The sequence below is a fragment of the Balearica regulorum genome, chromosome 11 (genome assembly GCF_011004875.1).
Source record: "Balearica regulorum gibbericeps isolate bBalReg1 chromosome 11, bBalReg1.pri, whole genome shotgun sequence".
Classification (NCBI taxonomy): Eukaryota; Metazoa; Chordata; class Aves; order Gruiformes; family Gruidae; genus Balearica; species Balearica regulorum.
Genome location: NC_046194.1, coordinates 9873439 through 9892948, shown reverse-complemented (window position 1 = coordinate 9892948; position 19510 = coordinate 9873439). Strand labels below are relative to the sequence as shown.

General features: G+C 38.0%; 1 protein-coding gene across 11 annotated transcripts in view; it reads right to left on the bottom strand.

Annotated features, from left to right (window-relative positions):
• KLHL13 (kelch like family member 13) overlaps positions 1-19510 on the bottom strand; it is an 89087-nt gene that overhangs the window by 10605 nt on the left and 58972 nt on the right. For all 11 annotated transcript variants that reach the window (XM_075763222.1, XM_075763220.1, XM_075763225.1 and 8 more), the window contains 4 exons: positions 12923-13064; positions 10385-10517; positions 9938-10134; positions 1017-1812 (listed from right to left, as the gene is read on the bottom strand). In XM_075763222.1, the coding sequence (XP_075619337.1) occupies positions 1017-1812; positions 9938-10134; positions 10385-10517; positions 12923-13064 (1268 nt within the window). The remainder of the gene's footprint in view (positions 1-1016; positions 1813-9937; positions 10135-10384; positions 10518-12922; positions 13065-19510) is intronic.

Sequence of the window (19510 nt, the reverse complement as noted above, 5' to 3'; positions counted from 1 at the left end):
CCTTTTCTTCTCCAGGCTGAACAATCCCAACTCTCTCAGCCTGTCCTCACAGGAGAGGTGCTCCATCCCTCCAGTCAGCTTCGTGGCCTCCTCTGGACTCACTCCAGCAGCTCCATGTCCTTCTTATGCTGGGGGCCCCAGAGCTGGATGCAGTACTCCAGGTGGGGTCTCATGAGAGCAGAGTAGAAGGGCAGAATCCCTTCCCTTGACCTGCTGGTCATGCTTTTTTTGATGCAGCCCAGGACACGATTGGCTTTCTGGGCTGCAAGCGCGCATTGCCAGCTCATGTTGAGCTTCTCATCAATCAATCAATACCCCCAAGTCCTTCTCCTCAGGGCTGCTCTCAATCCATTCTCCACCCAACCTGTAGTTGTGCTTGGCATTTTCCCAGAGTTTGTTAACTATGTAGTCACAAGATCACAGGCAAAATGTAACATTTTTAGTAACCAAAAAGTTCAGAATGTCAGGAGATCTGAATCTCACTGATCTGTGAGTGAAACAAATCGCTCAGTCATTAGTTGTCTTAAAAAAAAAGACTAGCATTTCAAAATTACTATTCCAGAAAATTTGCATCTTTTAAAATGCAACCTTCATTCAACAGTGAGTTTTAGTTAGAAAGTCATGTATCCCTTAAGAGTCAAAAGAGTGGGTTTGGTTTCTCAGCTTAAGTAATGATTTTTTTTTATATAGTTGTGTTTTTTTATATATATATATACACACACACACTTATACAGACACACATGCTTACTTCATGTTTGATGATATTGGTGAAGCATTGGATATTATGCATTAATACACAAGAGACATGTATTTGGAATTTTTTTTTGTGGAAGCCCTTCTAAAACTAACTGCTAATAGCACCCAGACAAATTTCTCTATGCATTTGTAGTATTTCCAGAAAGAAGCTGCATGCCAACAACTTCAACTTGTTTCCTCTCCACCCGTTCATAGGGCAGCATAGTATTTCAAGGCCTAAAAAGCAAGGCAAGAAGCCATGCTTCAGGAGAAGCACTCACCTAGCTCACCCGCTGCATTTCGACCACCGACTGCATACAAATGTCCTTTGAGGGCACTTAGGTGGAAGAAGGTGCGCTTCTCATTTAAAGATGCGACTTGCATCCACTTGTTGTAGCGAGGATCAAACCTAAAGACTGTGTCAACTGCCGTCTTTCCTTTCGTGTCATAATTGCTCTGGCCCCCAACTACATAAAGAAAGTTTCCAATAACGGCGATGCCGTGCTGGTACCTTGGTGCATCCATGGGAGCTAAGGATTTCCATTCATGGGCCTTTTCATCATACATCCGTAACTCCTTGCTGACAACCAGCTGCTGCCTGAGCACTCCCCCCAATGTCACCAAGTGAGTACTGTCTGACCGAATGGCAGTTCTCTCCGACTGCATAACCGGTTGCATGTATGGCATCATTTGGTAATTGCTGGCTTCCAAAAGCAAGTTTACACAGGTATTGTCAGTTCTCATGAAGTCCACTGTTTGAACGTAGTTAATAAGATCCTGGGGCGTCATCAGCGGAAACCTGATGTTCTTCATTAGCTTTGCAGCGTACTCCATCCGAGGCTCCTCATACCGTAGCCAGCGACAAGCCGCCTTGAAGAGTTCGAGTTCAGTGCAGTGCTTAAGGCTATTACTTGAAAGCACAAAGGCAAGACGTTCAAAGGGGAGTTTCACAAATTCACCAGTACTTAATAATGCAGGGAAGTTCTTCAGGATGAAATTATTAACATATTTATCCACTTCTGTGAGATTGTATGTGTTGGCAATTCGCCCAACCTCAACACAGTTTTCCAACGAAACCTATTAAGTAAACAGAAAGAGGAATCAAAACACTTTCTTAATTTGGCATCTAAATGATAATGTAGAATTTAATGAATACTATAGCATCAGCAATATTTCGTCATTTCACAGTGCTCAAGGTGATTTGCACATAAGGAAATAAATATTCAATGTGATGTATATATTCATGACTGCAAGGGTAGACCCAATGTACTCCTTATTTTGAAGACAGAAATGAGACAAGTAACAAGCAGATGGCATATATTAATTGTGTCAAATACATTATACAATGATGATACATAGCAATTATACAGCACTTCATCTTTGCAAAGCTCCGCAAACATCTTCGTAAGAAAGACGTGTGGAAAATACAGTTAAGAGAGGTGATCAGCCCAAGGTTACAGAGAATAATGCAAAAGTAGGTCTTGCCATTAGACATTTTCTAACATCATTAAAATTATATTGTCGTAATGCAGCCAAAGAGAATGGTACAGCCACCTCTCCAATGCTACATATTTCAGACAACTTACAGTGTTCCATCCCATGAATACATTCCTTAGAAACAAACAAAAGTGGATCTTTAGTAAATCAAGGTGGTGCTCTTACAGAATATGTTCAAAATGAAATACATGTCCAAAAATAAGATCAAGGTAGTGATTTTAATGTTTTTATATATTTTACTTTTTTTTATAAAATAATGAACCTAGGAGTATTTCCCCTAGAAATATCCAGCACATGAAATGTTTTAGCAGTATGGATTATACCCTAATCTATTTCAATACTTGAGTGACCATATCTTGATAACTATCTCTTTTACACTGTTGCTGTATCTGCCTTTCTTACATCTTTGGCTCCTAAATTTCTGAGGTCGCTTGGGATCCAAGGCAGAGGGAGGAAGAAAGACAGCAGGGATGGGACATAACTTAAAGTGGGTCTCCAGTGAACCTGGCCAATTCATTTCAGCAAGCTCTATGGTACATATGCAAAGCAAGTCAATTTTTCAAATGCTTCTTGCTGAGAATTGTAGCTTTTTTGCATTCAATCCTTATTCTAACCCAAGCTTCATTTACACATGCTTTCTAGTCTCCCTGCATGTCAGTCCTACTCAATGTCGACAACTTCCACAACTTTGTGATTCTCATTATATTTTAATGCCAAAAGAATTTAAGCTTCCAAATCTCATGGTTATTTTTAAAAAGATTATAAAGATTGAGGACTATGATTGATTGCAGCCTAAGAATTCAAAAACCTTCAAATGACCTTCTGGTCATGAAAGAGATAAGATTTTAATACTGTGTAACTCAATCTGATCATTGCCCTTTAATACTAGATAATTCAAAAGTCTAATGAGTATGGGAACAGGAGGGGTTTTTTAATTCACTAGAAATTGATCCAACTTGCCCTAGAGTTAAGATCTGCAGTCATCCAAAGTCTTCATTCACACATTCTGAAACACCTTCTTACAGCCAAAGGTTCCAAATCTTATTCTTCATCTCCAGGAACACTAATCCTGTAACCAGGTTCTATCTACAAGATGAACGTGTGGCAGACTGTCAGGAATTCTATTACAAAAATATCTGTGCAACGTATACACGGAAATTATTTTTGTATTACAAGACAGACCACATTGTTTATATCAAAATATCATCACATGAGCTAGCAATGACCTATATAACATTCTCTGATGCTTAAGAAACATTTTTTCTTCTTGTGACTGTTTTTGAAAGTATCAAACTAATTTCTGTACATTTTCTTTTAGGATTTTTAATTTACATAAATTAATTGCATACTAAAGTAACAGCATACCTTAAATTAAGTAAATGAAGCAGGACATTCTTACTTCTAAAATTTCTTTCAAGTTGTATAATAAAAATAAAGCGACAGAAAAACCACCCCTTAACAAGCAGCTGACAGTATATCACAAATCATGACTCTTGCTATACAGTTATTGTATTTAAAAACTACTTTGGAATAAATTTACTGGCATCAAAGCATAGAGATGCAGCATTTTCCCCATATTAAGGTAAGCAGCAGAAGTATATTCTCGCATACAGAAAAGGCATGCTCGGAAGTTAAAAGATCAAAGCAAAAAAGGTACAGATTATGTCCCATTGGTACATGGTGTTCAGGTTGCAGTGAAGTATTTAGAATATTGTAGAATTCATATCAGTTATCAAGTGCCCAGCATGCATCTCGTTGATGTATTAGCTTACAGTGTAACATAATTATATCTATGCAATTGAATATATTCCTGGAATGCTTACATTTGAGAAATTTGTCAACACATTACACACTGTTAATGACTGACGAACATGACATCGGCAGTTTCCAGTAACCCCCTAATTCTCAGAAAATTTACCTTTTACTGCCTTAATTAATCCATTGGACTTGTGCTGCACTCAGGTTTCAATTTTTTCCATACTACAATTGCAAGTACTCCCCATTACGTTTATAAAATTGTGCACTTTGTTTGGCTTGCTAACAATTAAGTAGTTTATTAAAGGTTAATTTTCCTTGGCAAAAGTACTATTACCAGTTTTACTGTGCTCTAAGATAACAATCAATGTACCAGACTAAATTATATTGCAAAGATTTCAGTCATAAAAACAGAGAGATTCTTAAGTCCTGAGCAAAAAAATAGTCCTTCAGCAGAATGAAATGCAATAGTTACTTTTACTTAAATATTCAAATTTGGACAGTGTTAAAGTACAATAATGCTATTTAAACACTTCAGTACTTAAGTTACTCAAGTGTGGATTTTCAGAAAAAACAGTTTGACTTATGCTAGGGTACTTATGAGAGGCACAGAAATGGTTCTCTATGGAAGTCAAGTCAATCAGGAGCTCATCAACGAAGAGAAGGAACTGTTACTTCTGGAAATCCCACTACAGTGAACGGGAGGAATGGAAGTGTCAGACAAAAATATAAGACTGGCTGTACAGTGAATCCAGTAGCTAGTAAAGATACTCAGATAGAAAGAGCTAAAAGCCATAACTGGTCAAACAGCTAAGCAACTTCATAAGAAATCAAGAACTTTAAATAAACCCTATTTTACTTGGGCTTTGACTACTGAGCAGAGCTACTCATTCACATTACTCATTGTAATTGCTCTTTACAAAGCAGAAGTAAAAGTTCCAGAAAAGACTAAAAAGGCTTTTCAAAAAAGAAAGGTCAAGCACAGCACAGTTTTATTACAGCCTGAAAAACCAAATGCAAAAGCCAAAGTACTTTCTTGACAAAGCAGTTGACTTAAGCACAAATACATGCTGGGCACAGAATGGATTGAGACCAGCCCTGAGGAGAAGGACTTAGAAGTGTTGGTGGACAAGAAGCTCAACATGAGCTGGCAATGCGCGCTTGCAGCCCAGAAAGCCAATCGTGTCCTGGGCTGCATCAAAAAAGCATGACCAGCAGGTCAAGGGAAGGGATTCTGCCCTTCTACTCTGCTCTCATGAGACCCCACCTGGAGTACTGCATCCAGCTCTGGGGCCCCCAGCATAAGAAGGACATGGAGCTGCTGGAGTGAGTCCAGGGGAGGCCACGAAGCTGACTGGAGGGATGGAGCACCTCTCCTGTGAGGACAGGCTGAGAGAGTTGGGATTGTTCAGCCTGGAGAAGAAAAGGCTCTGGGGAGACCTAACTGCGGCCTTCCAGTTCCTAAAGGGGCCTACAGGAAAGAAGGAGAGGGACTGTTTATCAGGGAGTGTAGTGACAGGACAAGGGGTAATGGCTTTGAGCTGAAGGAGGGTAGGTTTAGGTTAGATATTAGGAAGACATTGTTCCCTGTGAGGGCGGTGAGGCACTTGCACAGGTTGCCCAGAGAAGCTGTGGATGCCCCATCCCTGGAAGTGTTCAAGGCCAGGTTGGATGGGGCTTTGGGCAACGTGGTCTAGTGGAGGGTGTCCCTGCCCATGGCAGGGGAGTTGGAACTAGATGATCTTTGAGGTCCCTTCCAACCCAAACCATTCTATGATTCTATTCTATGACTTCATTCTTTGAAATTTTGAAGCAATCACTTCCAAATCTCCGGTAAAAACTTCATTGACTATAAAACACTAAAAAGCCGGCCACAGAGCAAAAGGATTGCAAGCATGAGAACCCTGGAGCACAAATCAGGAGAAATAATATGCACAGAAAATGAAGTCCTCAAGCCAATGCCTCAATATTTAGGCATTTTCTTTTGTTTCAATGACTGTTAGACATTGAAGCACTTAACATGATGTTTCAAAAGCTCTAAGTTTAAAAGAGCTTACATTCCCCTGAAATCCTCAATTTTTCTGTGGGGTCACAGAAATAACATAGTAGTAATTTGACCAGTTCAGGGAGGGGGGAATCAATTGTATCCCCACGTTAGAAAAGGTGAATTTCGGGTGGCTGGCAGACCTGGCCTCGGCATCAGATCCCATGCTCCCACAAAACTGAGCCCATCTTGCTCCATCCTCAGTTAACCAAATTCTTGTGACAAGACAGGACTTCCAAATATTGAGACCTCAATATTTGACAATGTGCTAGTTGCTACAAAAATTTAAAGCACAGAATTATAGAAGGAACAGAATTTTCTTATGCAGCTATATGAAAGGTACAGCTAAGACATTAATTTTTTGTGTTTTGGAATGTTTTCTTTAATTACAGTGTAACAGTCCCTTCCCCATTAACCTGTGATTTTCCCCCAAGTGCTGTAATTTACTTGGATAGGTTTCTCATCTTTCTCCATTTTGTACACTGCTGCTACTTTTGCAAAAACATTATTGTGTGATCTCTAGCACTCACTACTCTGAAAACATTTCCATGGCATTTTTATTAATTGTAATTACACTACGGTTCATTTAGACATGAACCTGGGAGTAGTCCCAGTCTATCGTATAGCTGTAAATATTTAATGCCAATACTAAAAATAAGACTGAAAACATCTTAGGAAGTATTCCAGTGTTTCTCTGGGAGTCTGGCTGCAGAGGAAAGATTATCAGAGCAATGGGCTACTTGACAGGAGGAGTGTAAATACAGAACAAATAAAAAACCACTTACAAGTCAGGTACAACATATACCGTTCTTTGAAGGTCTCACTATTTTTTACACAAATTAAGATGTTACCTTAAGCCTATGTTTTTCTTTGTAAATATTTCTGATACCCTCTTATGAAGTAACACAGTTACATTATGCTTTACATAAACTGACTTCTATAATCTCTTTAATAATGGACTCCCTAGACAATTTAAAGACAATTAAGTATTCTATGATTTGTCTGGGAATGGTTACATCAGCTCTCAGATGCTGCTCTCAGCTAATTTCAGTGGAAATAAGCTCAAGACTTGCTCAGAGAACTCATTTAAATTACAGAAATGCTACTTCAAGAATGGAGCAAAACTAGTGTAATCTCTGTAAAGCTAAGATATGGTAATTAAAAAAGCAAAACCAAAGTTTGCTTACCAGCTCTTGTTCCTGTTCAAATTCCAAAGAAAGTTCATTCAAAAATTCTTTACACAAGGATGCTGAGAACATAACCAGGCTTATAACTTAACTTATACCTAAGTTTTGTACTTTCTCTACAGTTATACAATGAATGATGTCCCCTTAGACATCAATATGAAGGAAAATATTTAAGAGAATCAATAAAACTAAGAGAATGAATGAAGTCTTCCTGATCCTGAACCTCACCCCTTTCAAAACATGGTATCAAACAAGACGTTTCTTACTTGAACCAAAACAGTGACTGAGTCAACATTGTAAGCGAAGGAACCTTTAGAAAACAGGCATATCAAACAAAAAAATTCTTCCAAATAACACAATTTAAAATGAAAGAAGCTCTTTCCCTAAGAAAGCAAAATAAACAAGCCACTGCCCTACCCAGAAAGGGGAAAGGGCAATACAGTGTCCCTGGGGCTCACCTCCCACCAAAGGGAGGCTGCTCCAAAAGCACACCAAGACCTTATTCCGAGTTTTGCATTTATAGCAATGTCAACCCTGGAGAGGCAGACTGCATAATTTTGGAAGATAAAAAAAAAACAAACCTGAGCAACGTAAAATGGATGGTGTAGGATTTAAGAGTATTAAAATTAATGAAACATTATCACAAAATTCTCTGAGAGCTGGCCAGCTAGAAAATATGCCAAAATTAAAAGCAAAACAGTAGGGTTATAAAGCCTTAATGCCTCTAACACTTTCCCTGTGAAACAGATTGCTGTTATTAGCAGCCTGAAGTCCTCTTGTTTGCATAAATCCTGGTACATGTCTTCATTAGGGAGGTCACATCTCTGAGCAGCCATGGGAATACCTGCTTCTTTATTTTTCATTACAGACTATCAGAAAGCTGAATTCCAAATAGTATTATAATTCATGTAGGACACACTAGTGTCCCTGTTACAGGTAAAGTGAGATTTCTAGCAAGGTACATAAGCAATTAACATCAGAAAACCTCCAGGAAACATTAGAAATAATGCCAAGGCGCGTGTCTATGCAGAACTGCTTTGACAGCACAGCTCTTACAGCCCTCATTCTGCAGCCCCACAAAGTAGGTGCTCCTTATTGTTGGCAGGACAAAGAGTTATATTAATACAAGACAGCAGGGCAAGAACTAGGAAAGGTGTTGAAGCATCATATATTGGCATTTCTTATATACTGTGTTTAAGCGAAAAAAAGGTAACTGCACCCATATTCCGAGATTGCACTGTTTTACCTATAAACTGAACATAACTGAAGCATCCAAAATGTATGCACTAAGTTGAGTGTAACGCTAGAATGAGTGCAGTCAATGCAGTGAGACCCTGAAACCTCTCTGATATCAGAGATTTAAGAAATAAAGGATGTTCATAAAATAAAACCTCTGAAAAACAGCCCAAGCTGATCAAATGTGTATGTGAGCTACGCTTAGTAAACAACAGATTAAACAGAGGAGTACAAATCCAATACTTTTAACAAGAGGTTGGAGCCAGATAAATGAAGGGAGTGTTTTCATGTCACATCTTTCCTTACATGCCTTTTCCCACCCACGAAGACAAAACCCAAGAAAAAGCTTACACAAGAAGCCAGTTACCACTTAACAAGCTGAATCTTAAAGAGCTCTCTTTCTTTTGCTAAAACAGAAGTTTTTAATACAGAGAAAACTGCAAAACTGTTTGACTTTCAACTTGAAGGGAGCACGGCATTCTTCTCCAAAGCACAGCCTCAATACAAAACAGGACATCAAGTCTGAAAGGGGGAAGGAAAGGAAGAGGAAAAAAGGTTGTCAAAGTTCCCCCTCCCCCAAGAGTGGGTTCAGGACCTGAGAATTCAATCTCTCAAATAAAAATCAGCACGGCACCTGTAAGCCATAGACTGTACTGCATTGCAACAACAGTATACTGCTTTGCAGGGCAAACTTTTTATTTGTTCCAATTGCACAAAAGCAACCGTGCTACATAATTATTATTCTTTTAACCAACTGTTATTGGTAGAAGAGGAGAGGTTTGCTACTTTGAGGACTGTCCCCTGATTATAAAAGCACTTATTTCAGTGATTGTGAAAAAATACTTCCCAGTAGGCAAAGCCATTTTTAGTTCTAGCAAAATATGGCAATCAACATAAAAATCCTTGTAGCTACTTTTCTCATATAACCAACATTTCTGAAATATTTTTATTAGTAATTGCTTTAGAAAATATATTATTATAAAAGACTGTGACCAAGTTCACTGGTTTACAAAGAAAATGTCATGGTCTCTCTGATGATCACTACAATTGTGGGCTTCATTCCTCAAAACAGAAAGGTTTCAAGAAAGTATAGTAACAGACAGCAACAGCAGCTCACTTCCTGCCCCCCCACTTAACTCACCAAGAAACCTTCTTATGGAAGGATACAGAGTCTGAGGGCATGAGCTAAGAAATCCAGTGAGGAATCTGGGAACTATGATTATCACAGTTGCTACCATCACTGCAATATGCTTAGGAATTAGAAGAATTTTAATGTGGTATAACATTTATATTGAACTCACACTGTACATAATGCTCAGAAGAAAAAATATTTTCAAGGAAACTACAAAGGAAACTACTTCTCTGTGAATCCACATTATGAATAATGGCAAGTTTTAGACTTAACTTTGACTACTATGTAGTCATTGTAAAAACATACCAAGGCCTTAATCATTGTAAATGTGAAACAAGTAGTAAGTCTTACCCCAGAGATAAGAAACACTTTACAGAAGTCCAAAACAGGTAAAATCTGCAAAAAACTGGCAGCTTCCAGAGTGTCCTGAAGGTTGTCCATGTTAAGGGAAAGTTTTGCAGTATAAATGAAATCAATGATCTTCTTTAGGCCTATTTTATTCACACCATGAAGCTTAATGCACATTAAATCCTGTTCCTTCATTCCTCCTGAAAGACACATAGGAAAGTTTATATGATCTTTTTGATTAGGTTGAAATAATTCCATAAATTAATACAAAATAAAAATACAATTTTAAAGTCTAATTTAAAAATCCATATGCAGCAGTAGAGAGAGTACAACTACATAGAGTTGTTTGCAGTCCTGGGCTGACACACACAACACTGAACATGTGTCTGAGTGTTCAAACGATGGCAAATGTGGAGCCAGCAGTATGGATTACTTTAACAAAAACACCACCTGTGAACATAGCCTTGAAGTAATCACTTGCAGAAGCCATCATTGCTCTGTGAACAGGAAAAACTTCGTCACCATCTCCTGGAACAAGTGTCACATCACAAAGCAAACCTTCCACTCGCAGTTGGTCAAAACCCTGCAAGAAGAGCATAACGCAAAGCATCCATTTGATTTGGGAGCAGAGTAGGAGTCTCTCATTTCCCTTAGGTAAATACTTACTTTTATTTACATATATACTGCAGTTGTAAAAAGTCACTAAGAAATAATTTGTCATCTTACAACCATTATCTCTAATATATTCAATGATAATTATTAATTGGAAAACAGCAGAATAATTATTATTTTCCAGAAATGGCTGAAGAATGCAAAGTATACTGAGCCTTAGAAAGCAGCTTTATTCCACTAATTATTTTCAGGAAGGAATTTGTTTTGTCAGCTTGCACTCCAGTAGCAATTGCTTCAGGTAGGGACTGATGTCTTTTTTTGGACCTACCATTTCTGGACACATATACATTCTAGATAAATTTCTGTTCCACACTAGTTTAAGTGCTTCGCAACCTAAGAGGATGCAAACACTGGGGCCTAAAATGAAAGCTCTCATCTGGTTCTATGTTTATCAAATTTATTACTGAAGTTTACATGGCAAAAAATCCAAATTAAGCTCACATTATATATCTGATCTTTTCTGAATTACCCATAATGGCAAATTGTAATAAAAAAAGAAAGTCATCTACAACAGCATCAGAGAGAAGATTTTGCACTAAGGATATGCCCGGCTGGAGATGCTGGAAGATGGATGGAATACTTGCCTTCTTCACGCACTGCAGAACAGAAGCTCAAACATAAAACAATTTCTTTTAAACAGGCCTGTCTGATGTTTTTCTAGTACTAACAAGAACGTAAATATTGTCTTTATAGATTTACATTTAAAGAAGTCTTGGCATCAGCCCCCATAGTTTAAAATGTACGTTATCTTAAAGAGAGGCTGTATTTTTAGAACTCCAAAGGTAAGTAGAAATGAACATTCAAATTTGTCACACAAAAAAGAACAGAGTACAAATGAAAACAATGAGTTATTAGCTCCGATAAATACCAGAAGCCAAACACAACTTTACACGAATTAAAGTATTTCAATGCCTCGAATGACTTGCCTGTAGTTTCTACAAACAAAGCTTTTTAACTACCAGTTCCCCATTTGCTCAAATTTTGAGGAACAAAATTAAATGAGGAGGAAATAAGCTCTGACCACTTTGCCCTGGATTCCCAACATCACTATTTGCTGTTATGTCCCTTGCCACATTAAAAGCGAGTCTCTCTGCTTCTCGTATGCCGATGATTGCAGTCTTTTTCTAACAAAAGTACAAACTGAGCAAGACACAACTCTACACTGGGTGTTTTACAGTTTTGTTCTCCCCATTTCTGTCCTTCACTGATGATCTTTTTTAGTACAAAATATACAATATAGCCAAGGGACTGTATAGTCTAGAAGCTTTTCTTTTGGATGGTAACAAGTTTATATTCGTGCCAGTAACCTTCGTCTCACATTGAGGGAAAACTTTCCATTGGCTAACTTTGGCTTTAGCTAGAAAACCTACAGCAAGCATATGAAAAAACATAATCTCAAGATTATAATACCTAAATAGACATAGCAAAAAATATTTGGAACAACTTAACTTGTTCCAAAATTTACAAACAAGGGAGAGCTATGCACAGATGCCCAAGCCTTAGAAACTAAACCAAAAGAATCGCTAGCTTCTCTGAATAAAATTTAAAAAAAAAAATCCTCATTTTTGTCCAAAGCTTAGGCAATCTATTTAAAATGGCAGCAAATTGAAAAAATAAGTGGCAGTTCTCCAAGGACTCGTGCCATACAGAAGTCATCTGCACTCCTGAGAAAGACTGCACTGGATAGTAGCAAGAACTACAACAAGCTGCAAGCTTGAGTCTGTATGGCTCCAGTAGAAACAAGACGACAAAATGAATTTAAATTCTTAAAGTTTCAGAGAGGATAACATTTTTAACTGTTAGATGACATTTTTATCCGTTCTACCGTATGGTAGTGCCATATAGTCAGCACCAGCACAGGGCGTTACACCGAACCTGGGAGGGCTCTGCCGTCTTAGGGACATGAAGGAGCATGGAGCTCTCCTCGTTCACATCCCTAGCGCAGCTCTCACACAGGAGATGGTACAAGTCTTTGCCTAACTTTGTTACATTCAAGTGAGCTTCTTTGACACAGCTGTCACTTCATAATTTAAATGATGTTATCTCTTAGAAATTGAGAGTGGACAGGGATACAATCCAAGGAAAAGGCCAGGGGTTTTTCCCAAGCTGTTGGTAAAAGCTGAACCTGTAACTCTCAGGAAAAGAAGTTACAAGCCACGTTCGCTTGTGGGCATTGTCAGCACAGCACAGTGACGTGCATTTTTTTGAGTCTTTTTAGGAATGACTAGTCTGATAAAGTCTATTGAGTGGAGGCATTGTTTAGAGCAGCCAAAATTCTCAGTACAGATCAATACTGACACAAGAACATTTAATTACCTGTAATACCACAGAACTGTGAGTATTGCTGGTGAAAAATCTTGTGGTCCCTGTCTTAGAAGACTGTAGATGGGCAGAGACGCCCATATCGCTGCTACCAAGAGATACTTTCATATGAGGATCCTCCTCTTCCACCAGAGATCTAAGAAGATTAGAACAAAGAAATCTTAAGACAAAACTCATTTTCATTCAGTGCTTTTTTGTTTTAAAACCACAGTCTTCTGGGATGAAACGTAACAGCATAGAAGCTATAGATCAAATATCAGCAGGCGACAGAATCAGTCCTTAGTGGTGTCCTTCAGCTAATCTAAGAAAATGAAGTGTTAACAGTTTTTAAACCAGCATAACTTCAAAAACTTATTTTTCAGCTAATAAATTTTTCCTTTCCTTCCACCCCCACATCCTTGATTAAGACACTTGCACACTATTTTCTCTGTGTACTTCTGGTATTGTAGGATGGTTGCAGGGGTTTCATCTCGTTTTCAAAATCAAGTATTCTACCAGATTGCCAAGGAAAGCTAAAAGATTGAAACTCTAAGTGTAAAACTAAAGTTCAGTAATTTCATTCTTATGGCTTCACAGAATCATTAAGGTTGGAAGAGACCAACCGTCAACCCAACACCACCACGTCTATTAACTTGCACTATCTTGCTCAAATGTGAACATAATCGAAAATACACATAGTGGAGTTTTAGGCTGTAACTTAAGCTACCTTTAGAAACACACAACTAGAAGAACTCCTTTAGGACATGATATCTAGTATTTTGCTACTGCAGGCAACCACTTCATAATTTTAATTTAAGATTTATTAGTGTGAAGTCAATACTTATGTTTTTGATTCCAAGCAATTACTGTCCAAATCTACATAAGAAGGGCTAATTTTAGGTAGAACTGTTAAAGAGTTACTGCACTATTATTAGCCTTCCATTTTAATCTTGAGATGTAAATTAGGTTTACATAAAGAGATATGCATATGAGATTCTAACTACCCTAACCTGTAATTATTATAAAATGTAAATAAATTTAATCTCCAAAAATATTAACAATAACTGGTTCCTGTATTTTCTGTGATCTAATGTACTACCTATTAGCATGCACAGCAGTATAATACATATATACATAATATTAATTAGCAAAAATAAACTGTTAGTCCAGACTATTAAAAAGACTCCATATTTAAAAAAAAAAAATAATAGCAGTCTGACATATTGCTGCAAATCTCAGGTACAAAAAGTTTTCCCATTTTAAACATGCAGGTAAAAAACATTGGCCTCTAAGCTGGTTTCAGAAATTACTTTAAATAAGTGACAAGAACGTGTTTAAATTACCCTGTCCCCAAGATTTGACTGCAATGACTATGTAAGAGGAGGTTTGGAATTTGCAGATGAAAAATAATTTTCATAATTTTTTCCCCCACCAAAAATTCTTTTTTTTTTAAAAAAATATTTCCCCCCACCTTCTTTGGGTACATGGACGATGCAGAGCAGTTTCTGAAACTCACACATTACCCTGAAGCACTGATGTGCCTTGTTCAAACCCATGAGTACATAAGGTCAGCTATGAAAACATATTCAAAACAAATTCACCATTCAACAGTGTACATGGGTTTGAAACACTGAGAGTTTATGCACACAGACATAACAACAGATTGTAGGAACAAGAGTACATCTCAATAGCTTTGACTTCTAATGTAGAATACTCTGACATCTGGAAAAATTAATAAGTGTGTGTGTACTGCAGCATGCAAGAATTATATCATTTTTGAAACAGAATTTTCTATTTTATTAAAAAAATCCGGAGTGTAGTTTAAATAAAGTTTTATAGTGCATACCTTAGAGAAGTGCTCTCCAAACTATCTTTGGCATCTATCAAATGCATACAACAACGTAACACAGCAGCAGAGTAGTTGCTAGCTCATGACCCAAAATACTTTTGTTCACTTTATGCTAGTGTTTTGGGGTTTGGTCTTTTTTTGTGGTTTTTTTGTTTGTTTTAGGTTTAACAAAATCACATCAAGGAAAGGGTCTAAAAATTGCAAAGGACACCCAGTCTCTAAAATTTGCACATGTCTTTCTAAGAAGAAATATAAAATAATGTGGGGAGACTTATAAGCGTGGGTGGGAAGGAACAGCAGATTCAACTAGCATGAATCTGACTGTGTTTGCTCTTGAAAGATCTTCCTGAAATGTCAGAGCAGATAGTCATTATATGAAGGGGCTTTAAAAAGACTTTTTCTAAATTCAGAAGAAAATAGAAGATGTACACATCAGTTAAAATCATTAGGAAAAGAAACATACAAGAATGTCAACTTTCTTGGCTGTTTGGTGTGGGTTTTTTACCATGCTTGCCACAAACACCATGCCATTTATTTCCCAACAGCCAGCATACTTCATAAGTTTTACAAACGAAGGCAAAGACCTTGACCATGATTCATTTACTCCAAGCAATAACGGAAGCATTTTTCTAACAGGCCATATGACATACAACTTCCCAAGCTTCTCCTAAGAGGTCCTCCAGAGCACAAGATGCCTTGTTACAACTGCACAGCCAGAGAGGATACAATCTTTCAAAACATTTGCAATACTTAAAAGTACACATCTGACATGCCAGGTGTGGCTATAAGCAGTTATTTCCCCTACCTGATTTTCAATACATAATGGGCAGTTGTCTAATACCTATGTCACACACACAAGCTGAGCAGCTCACAAGTTGCTCTTCTGCAGAAGAGATTTTCAGTATTTCTTTTCCGTGTTTGCTGTTATGTACGTACAGGAACTTCTGTATGCGAATTAGACATTAAAAATTGCAAACTTCCACACTATAAAAATCTGCCAGAATATAAACGTTACAGTTCTAGTCTCAAACACCATCTTGGCTGTGTATGACTCTATGCGAATAAACTTAAAGATAACCAAATTATATTATTCCTATACGGTTTTTTGCTTTGTATCTAAACAACTATGACAAATTAAAAAAAAAATTGTGATTGGTGGGGGGGTTTGTGTGGTTGGGGTTTTTTGTTTGGTGGTTGTTTGTTTTTTTTAATTTGCGGGGGGTGGGGCGTCTTTTCTTTTGTTTTGTTTTTTTTAAATGCACCAACTTTTTACCTACAGCTTAGCAGTCTGGGAAGGCTGAGCACCCTCTGCCATAATGCAGAAAGTGACACTGAAGAGCTGGTTTTGGCAGAAGTTACAACACAAGTCAGCAGTACGACCTGACGAAAGCACGTTGATCTCTTGAATCCCAGCCTTGTGGCATTCGCTGAGAGGGAAAGAGCCTTCCCAGAGCAACCAGAAATGATGAGTTTGTCATTGGCTTTGTACCAGTTTCAGCATTTATCTTCACGCAACAAGAGAAACCCTTCTTTGTAAGACAAAGTGAAAATGCAGCAGCTCTTACACACTGTGTTGATACCAATACACAAAGAAACTGCAAAACCCAAGCGCATTATCGTATACAACGAGAGTAATTTAAAACTGCCCTGCAAAGAAATTTTAAACTACTCAGAATGTAACTTCTGTTTGGGGGGCTGTAAAGTGAGTATTCAGAAATAACTCTGCCATTCACACCCGGAACAGATGGGTAACATGCTTTATATCTGACCAAATTCCCAACAAAAACCCAGTAAGTACATCTGTCTTGTTTGGACACTTACCAAAGGCGTTATTTACATTCATTAACATAGGTCTGCTAAGCACTGTAATTAATTAGATAATAACAAATGTAAACTTATCGATTTTTTTACTTTAAGTACAGTATATCACAATTAAGCATACTACCAAAGAAGAAAGCTAATTCATTTTCTAATTAATTTTATTGTTCTGATCAATAGAAATCATTAAACAAGACATGCAGCAGTAGCATTTTTAACCAGGATTAAAAAAAAAAAAAAGTTGGAGGAGACAGATAAAACTACAATAATGTGTAGTGATAATTCACAACAAGTTGCTCTAAATGTGGATATTAACACCACTTTCAATGCATACACTCACTCCGGAGGGGGTCGAACATTATAGCGTTGAGAACAAGGGAACGTTGAGGTTTAACGTGAAATGAATGTTAACATTGCAATGGCAAGGCAGAGGAGCTGCCTGACTCTTTCTGCAACCTCTGGGAAGCAGCGGCTTGCGGTTCAGAGAAAGGCACCGAGGTTAATTAGTCACTGTCACAGAATAAGCTGTCAGTCAGAATTTTCTTTTTAACTTTATGTTGATTCTTTCAAGTACAGCATAGTTTTTTCCAAGCTACTGTAACCAAACATGCTTTTCTCATGACTCCACATTAATCCACCATGTAACTTCCAACTGGTATTTTTGTAGTGATGAAATATGGAGTATGCATTATATGGATATTATATTATATATAGCTTTGATTTTTACCATTAAAAAAAGATGTAAATGTAAGTTTTCTTTCTATTGACAATTGCCCACTAGATTGGCTTTCATTTATATTCTATCTAAAGATACTATTTTTTATCTTGTTCATCTGCTAAAAGATACCTGAACACCCTCTCTGACTATGCAATTAGCAATTACTTCAGAACTAGAAAGATCATAATCCAAATGTTTGGCTATTAAAAAAAAATACAATAGTTCAAGAGTCTTGCCAAGCTAATGTGAAGCTACACTGACTTTTTAGGTTTGGGGGTTTTTTTCATAGACAGGCAGAGGAAAACTATAGCTCAGGACCACCTTATAGTGGAGAAAATAGAGTTGAAATTGGAACAAATCAATAGTATTATTTAATATTTCATTGATTTGAAAGATACAAGCTCAGTGGCTTTTAAATATTATTAGATATATAATTCCCTGCATCTTGTCACGACACAGGACAAAACATGGTGGGGTAACAAGACAACCAGCTGACTTATGTTAAGGAAAAGAAGATTGGAAATCATCTCAGTGGGTCTTTGTATTGGGTCTGGCTGAGATGGATTTAGTTTTCCCCCTAGCAGCCCTCATAGTGCTGTGCTGTGTATTGGTACCCAGCAAGCTGTGGAGAAGACACCAGGCACACATCAATGCTGGCTCTCCAACGTTTCTCCCCCTCTCAGCAGTAGGCTGGGGGTGGGCAAGACCCTGGGAGGGAACCCAGCCAGGACAGCTGACCCAAGCTGACCAAAGGGATATTCCATACCATATGGAGTCTGCTCAGCAGTAAGAAGCTAAGAGATAGGGGGACGAACGGGGCGGGCGGCATTACGGGTTTTTATAACGTTTTATCTACCAGAGCAACCGGTACACATATTGAAGCCCTGCTTCCCGGGAAGTGGCCGGACATCGCCTTCTGATGGGAAGTAGAGAATAATCTTTTGCTTTTTTGCTTTGCTTCCACGCGTGGCCTTTTACTTTAGCTACATTAAACTGCCTTGATCTTGACCCACAAGTTTGGGGTTGGTTTTTTCCATCTTATTTTTCTCCCCTCCCTGCCCTGCTGAGGAGGGTAGTGATAGAGCGCCTTGGTGGACACCTGGCATCCAGCCGAGGTTAAACCACCACAGTCTTCAAGTGTTTTGAGTTTAATTGCAAGCGCCTGCATATAGAGTAGTGTCACAAGTAAATACCTAGACTGGTACAAACATTAAGGAGCTTCATATTCCAGGTGAATACTAAATGAACAATTTGAAAACACACAGACTGACCATTTACAGACGCATTTACAGGACTTCTGTCCACTACTGTTCCCAATTCTGTATGGAACCTCTCTAGATTACTTCCCATGAATTACAGAAACTGTGAGAAAGGAGAAACTGAAACAGGTGTACAGCAGAAGAGCCACTAACCCCGTGACTAGGACAGAACACAAGACCCTGTAGTTGGACCCAGAATCTGAACCTTACTCAGTCCCTAGCTGGAGGCTTGCTGACAAACATAGCTGCCCACATCTCTAGTGTAATTGCTACTTGCGCCTTCCTTCAAACTACGCTTTAAGTACTGGAACCTTCCAGCAAATACTGATGAGTATTTTTGAACTATATTGAGTTAAAACACAACTCAGAGGCCAATTTCTTTCTAAAGCACTTAGCAAATATTAATCACTTAAAACAGTTCAGAGACATCCAGGTCACCCATAATAAGCAGGGATCTGTGGAAACTATGACAAGTTTTACTCTCAACTAGAATATTCAAATTATGGAGTTGCCATTTTGTACAGAGCTCAGTGCAGGAATGAAATAAAACAATATTCTGTCATGATGACTTCTTCAGAAGTAGTTGAACTCATTCCGATGCATCAGAAACAAGGCAACTATGAATATTATTAAGGATTTGTTCATTTACATCAGTAAACCATTGATCTGTTTGCAATCGTCAGAGCATAGTGCAGAGTCTTTGAAAACAAAGTAAGGAGATCAGCCTACAGCTACAGATATTTTAGAGTGCGTGTTCCCTGATTTTTTTTAAAACCCATAGTCTTTACATAACTCAGTAAAAGCTTGCCAAAGCCATATTGGCCAGACAGTGAATTCTTAATTTGGTGAAGCTCAATAGCTTGTTTTTGAAAGGATTATAACCTTATTTTCTCTGTCAAATTACTCTTCAATGAACCATGACTGCAAGTGTTCTGGTCACTGGTATATGGCATCTTCAG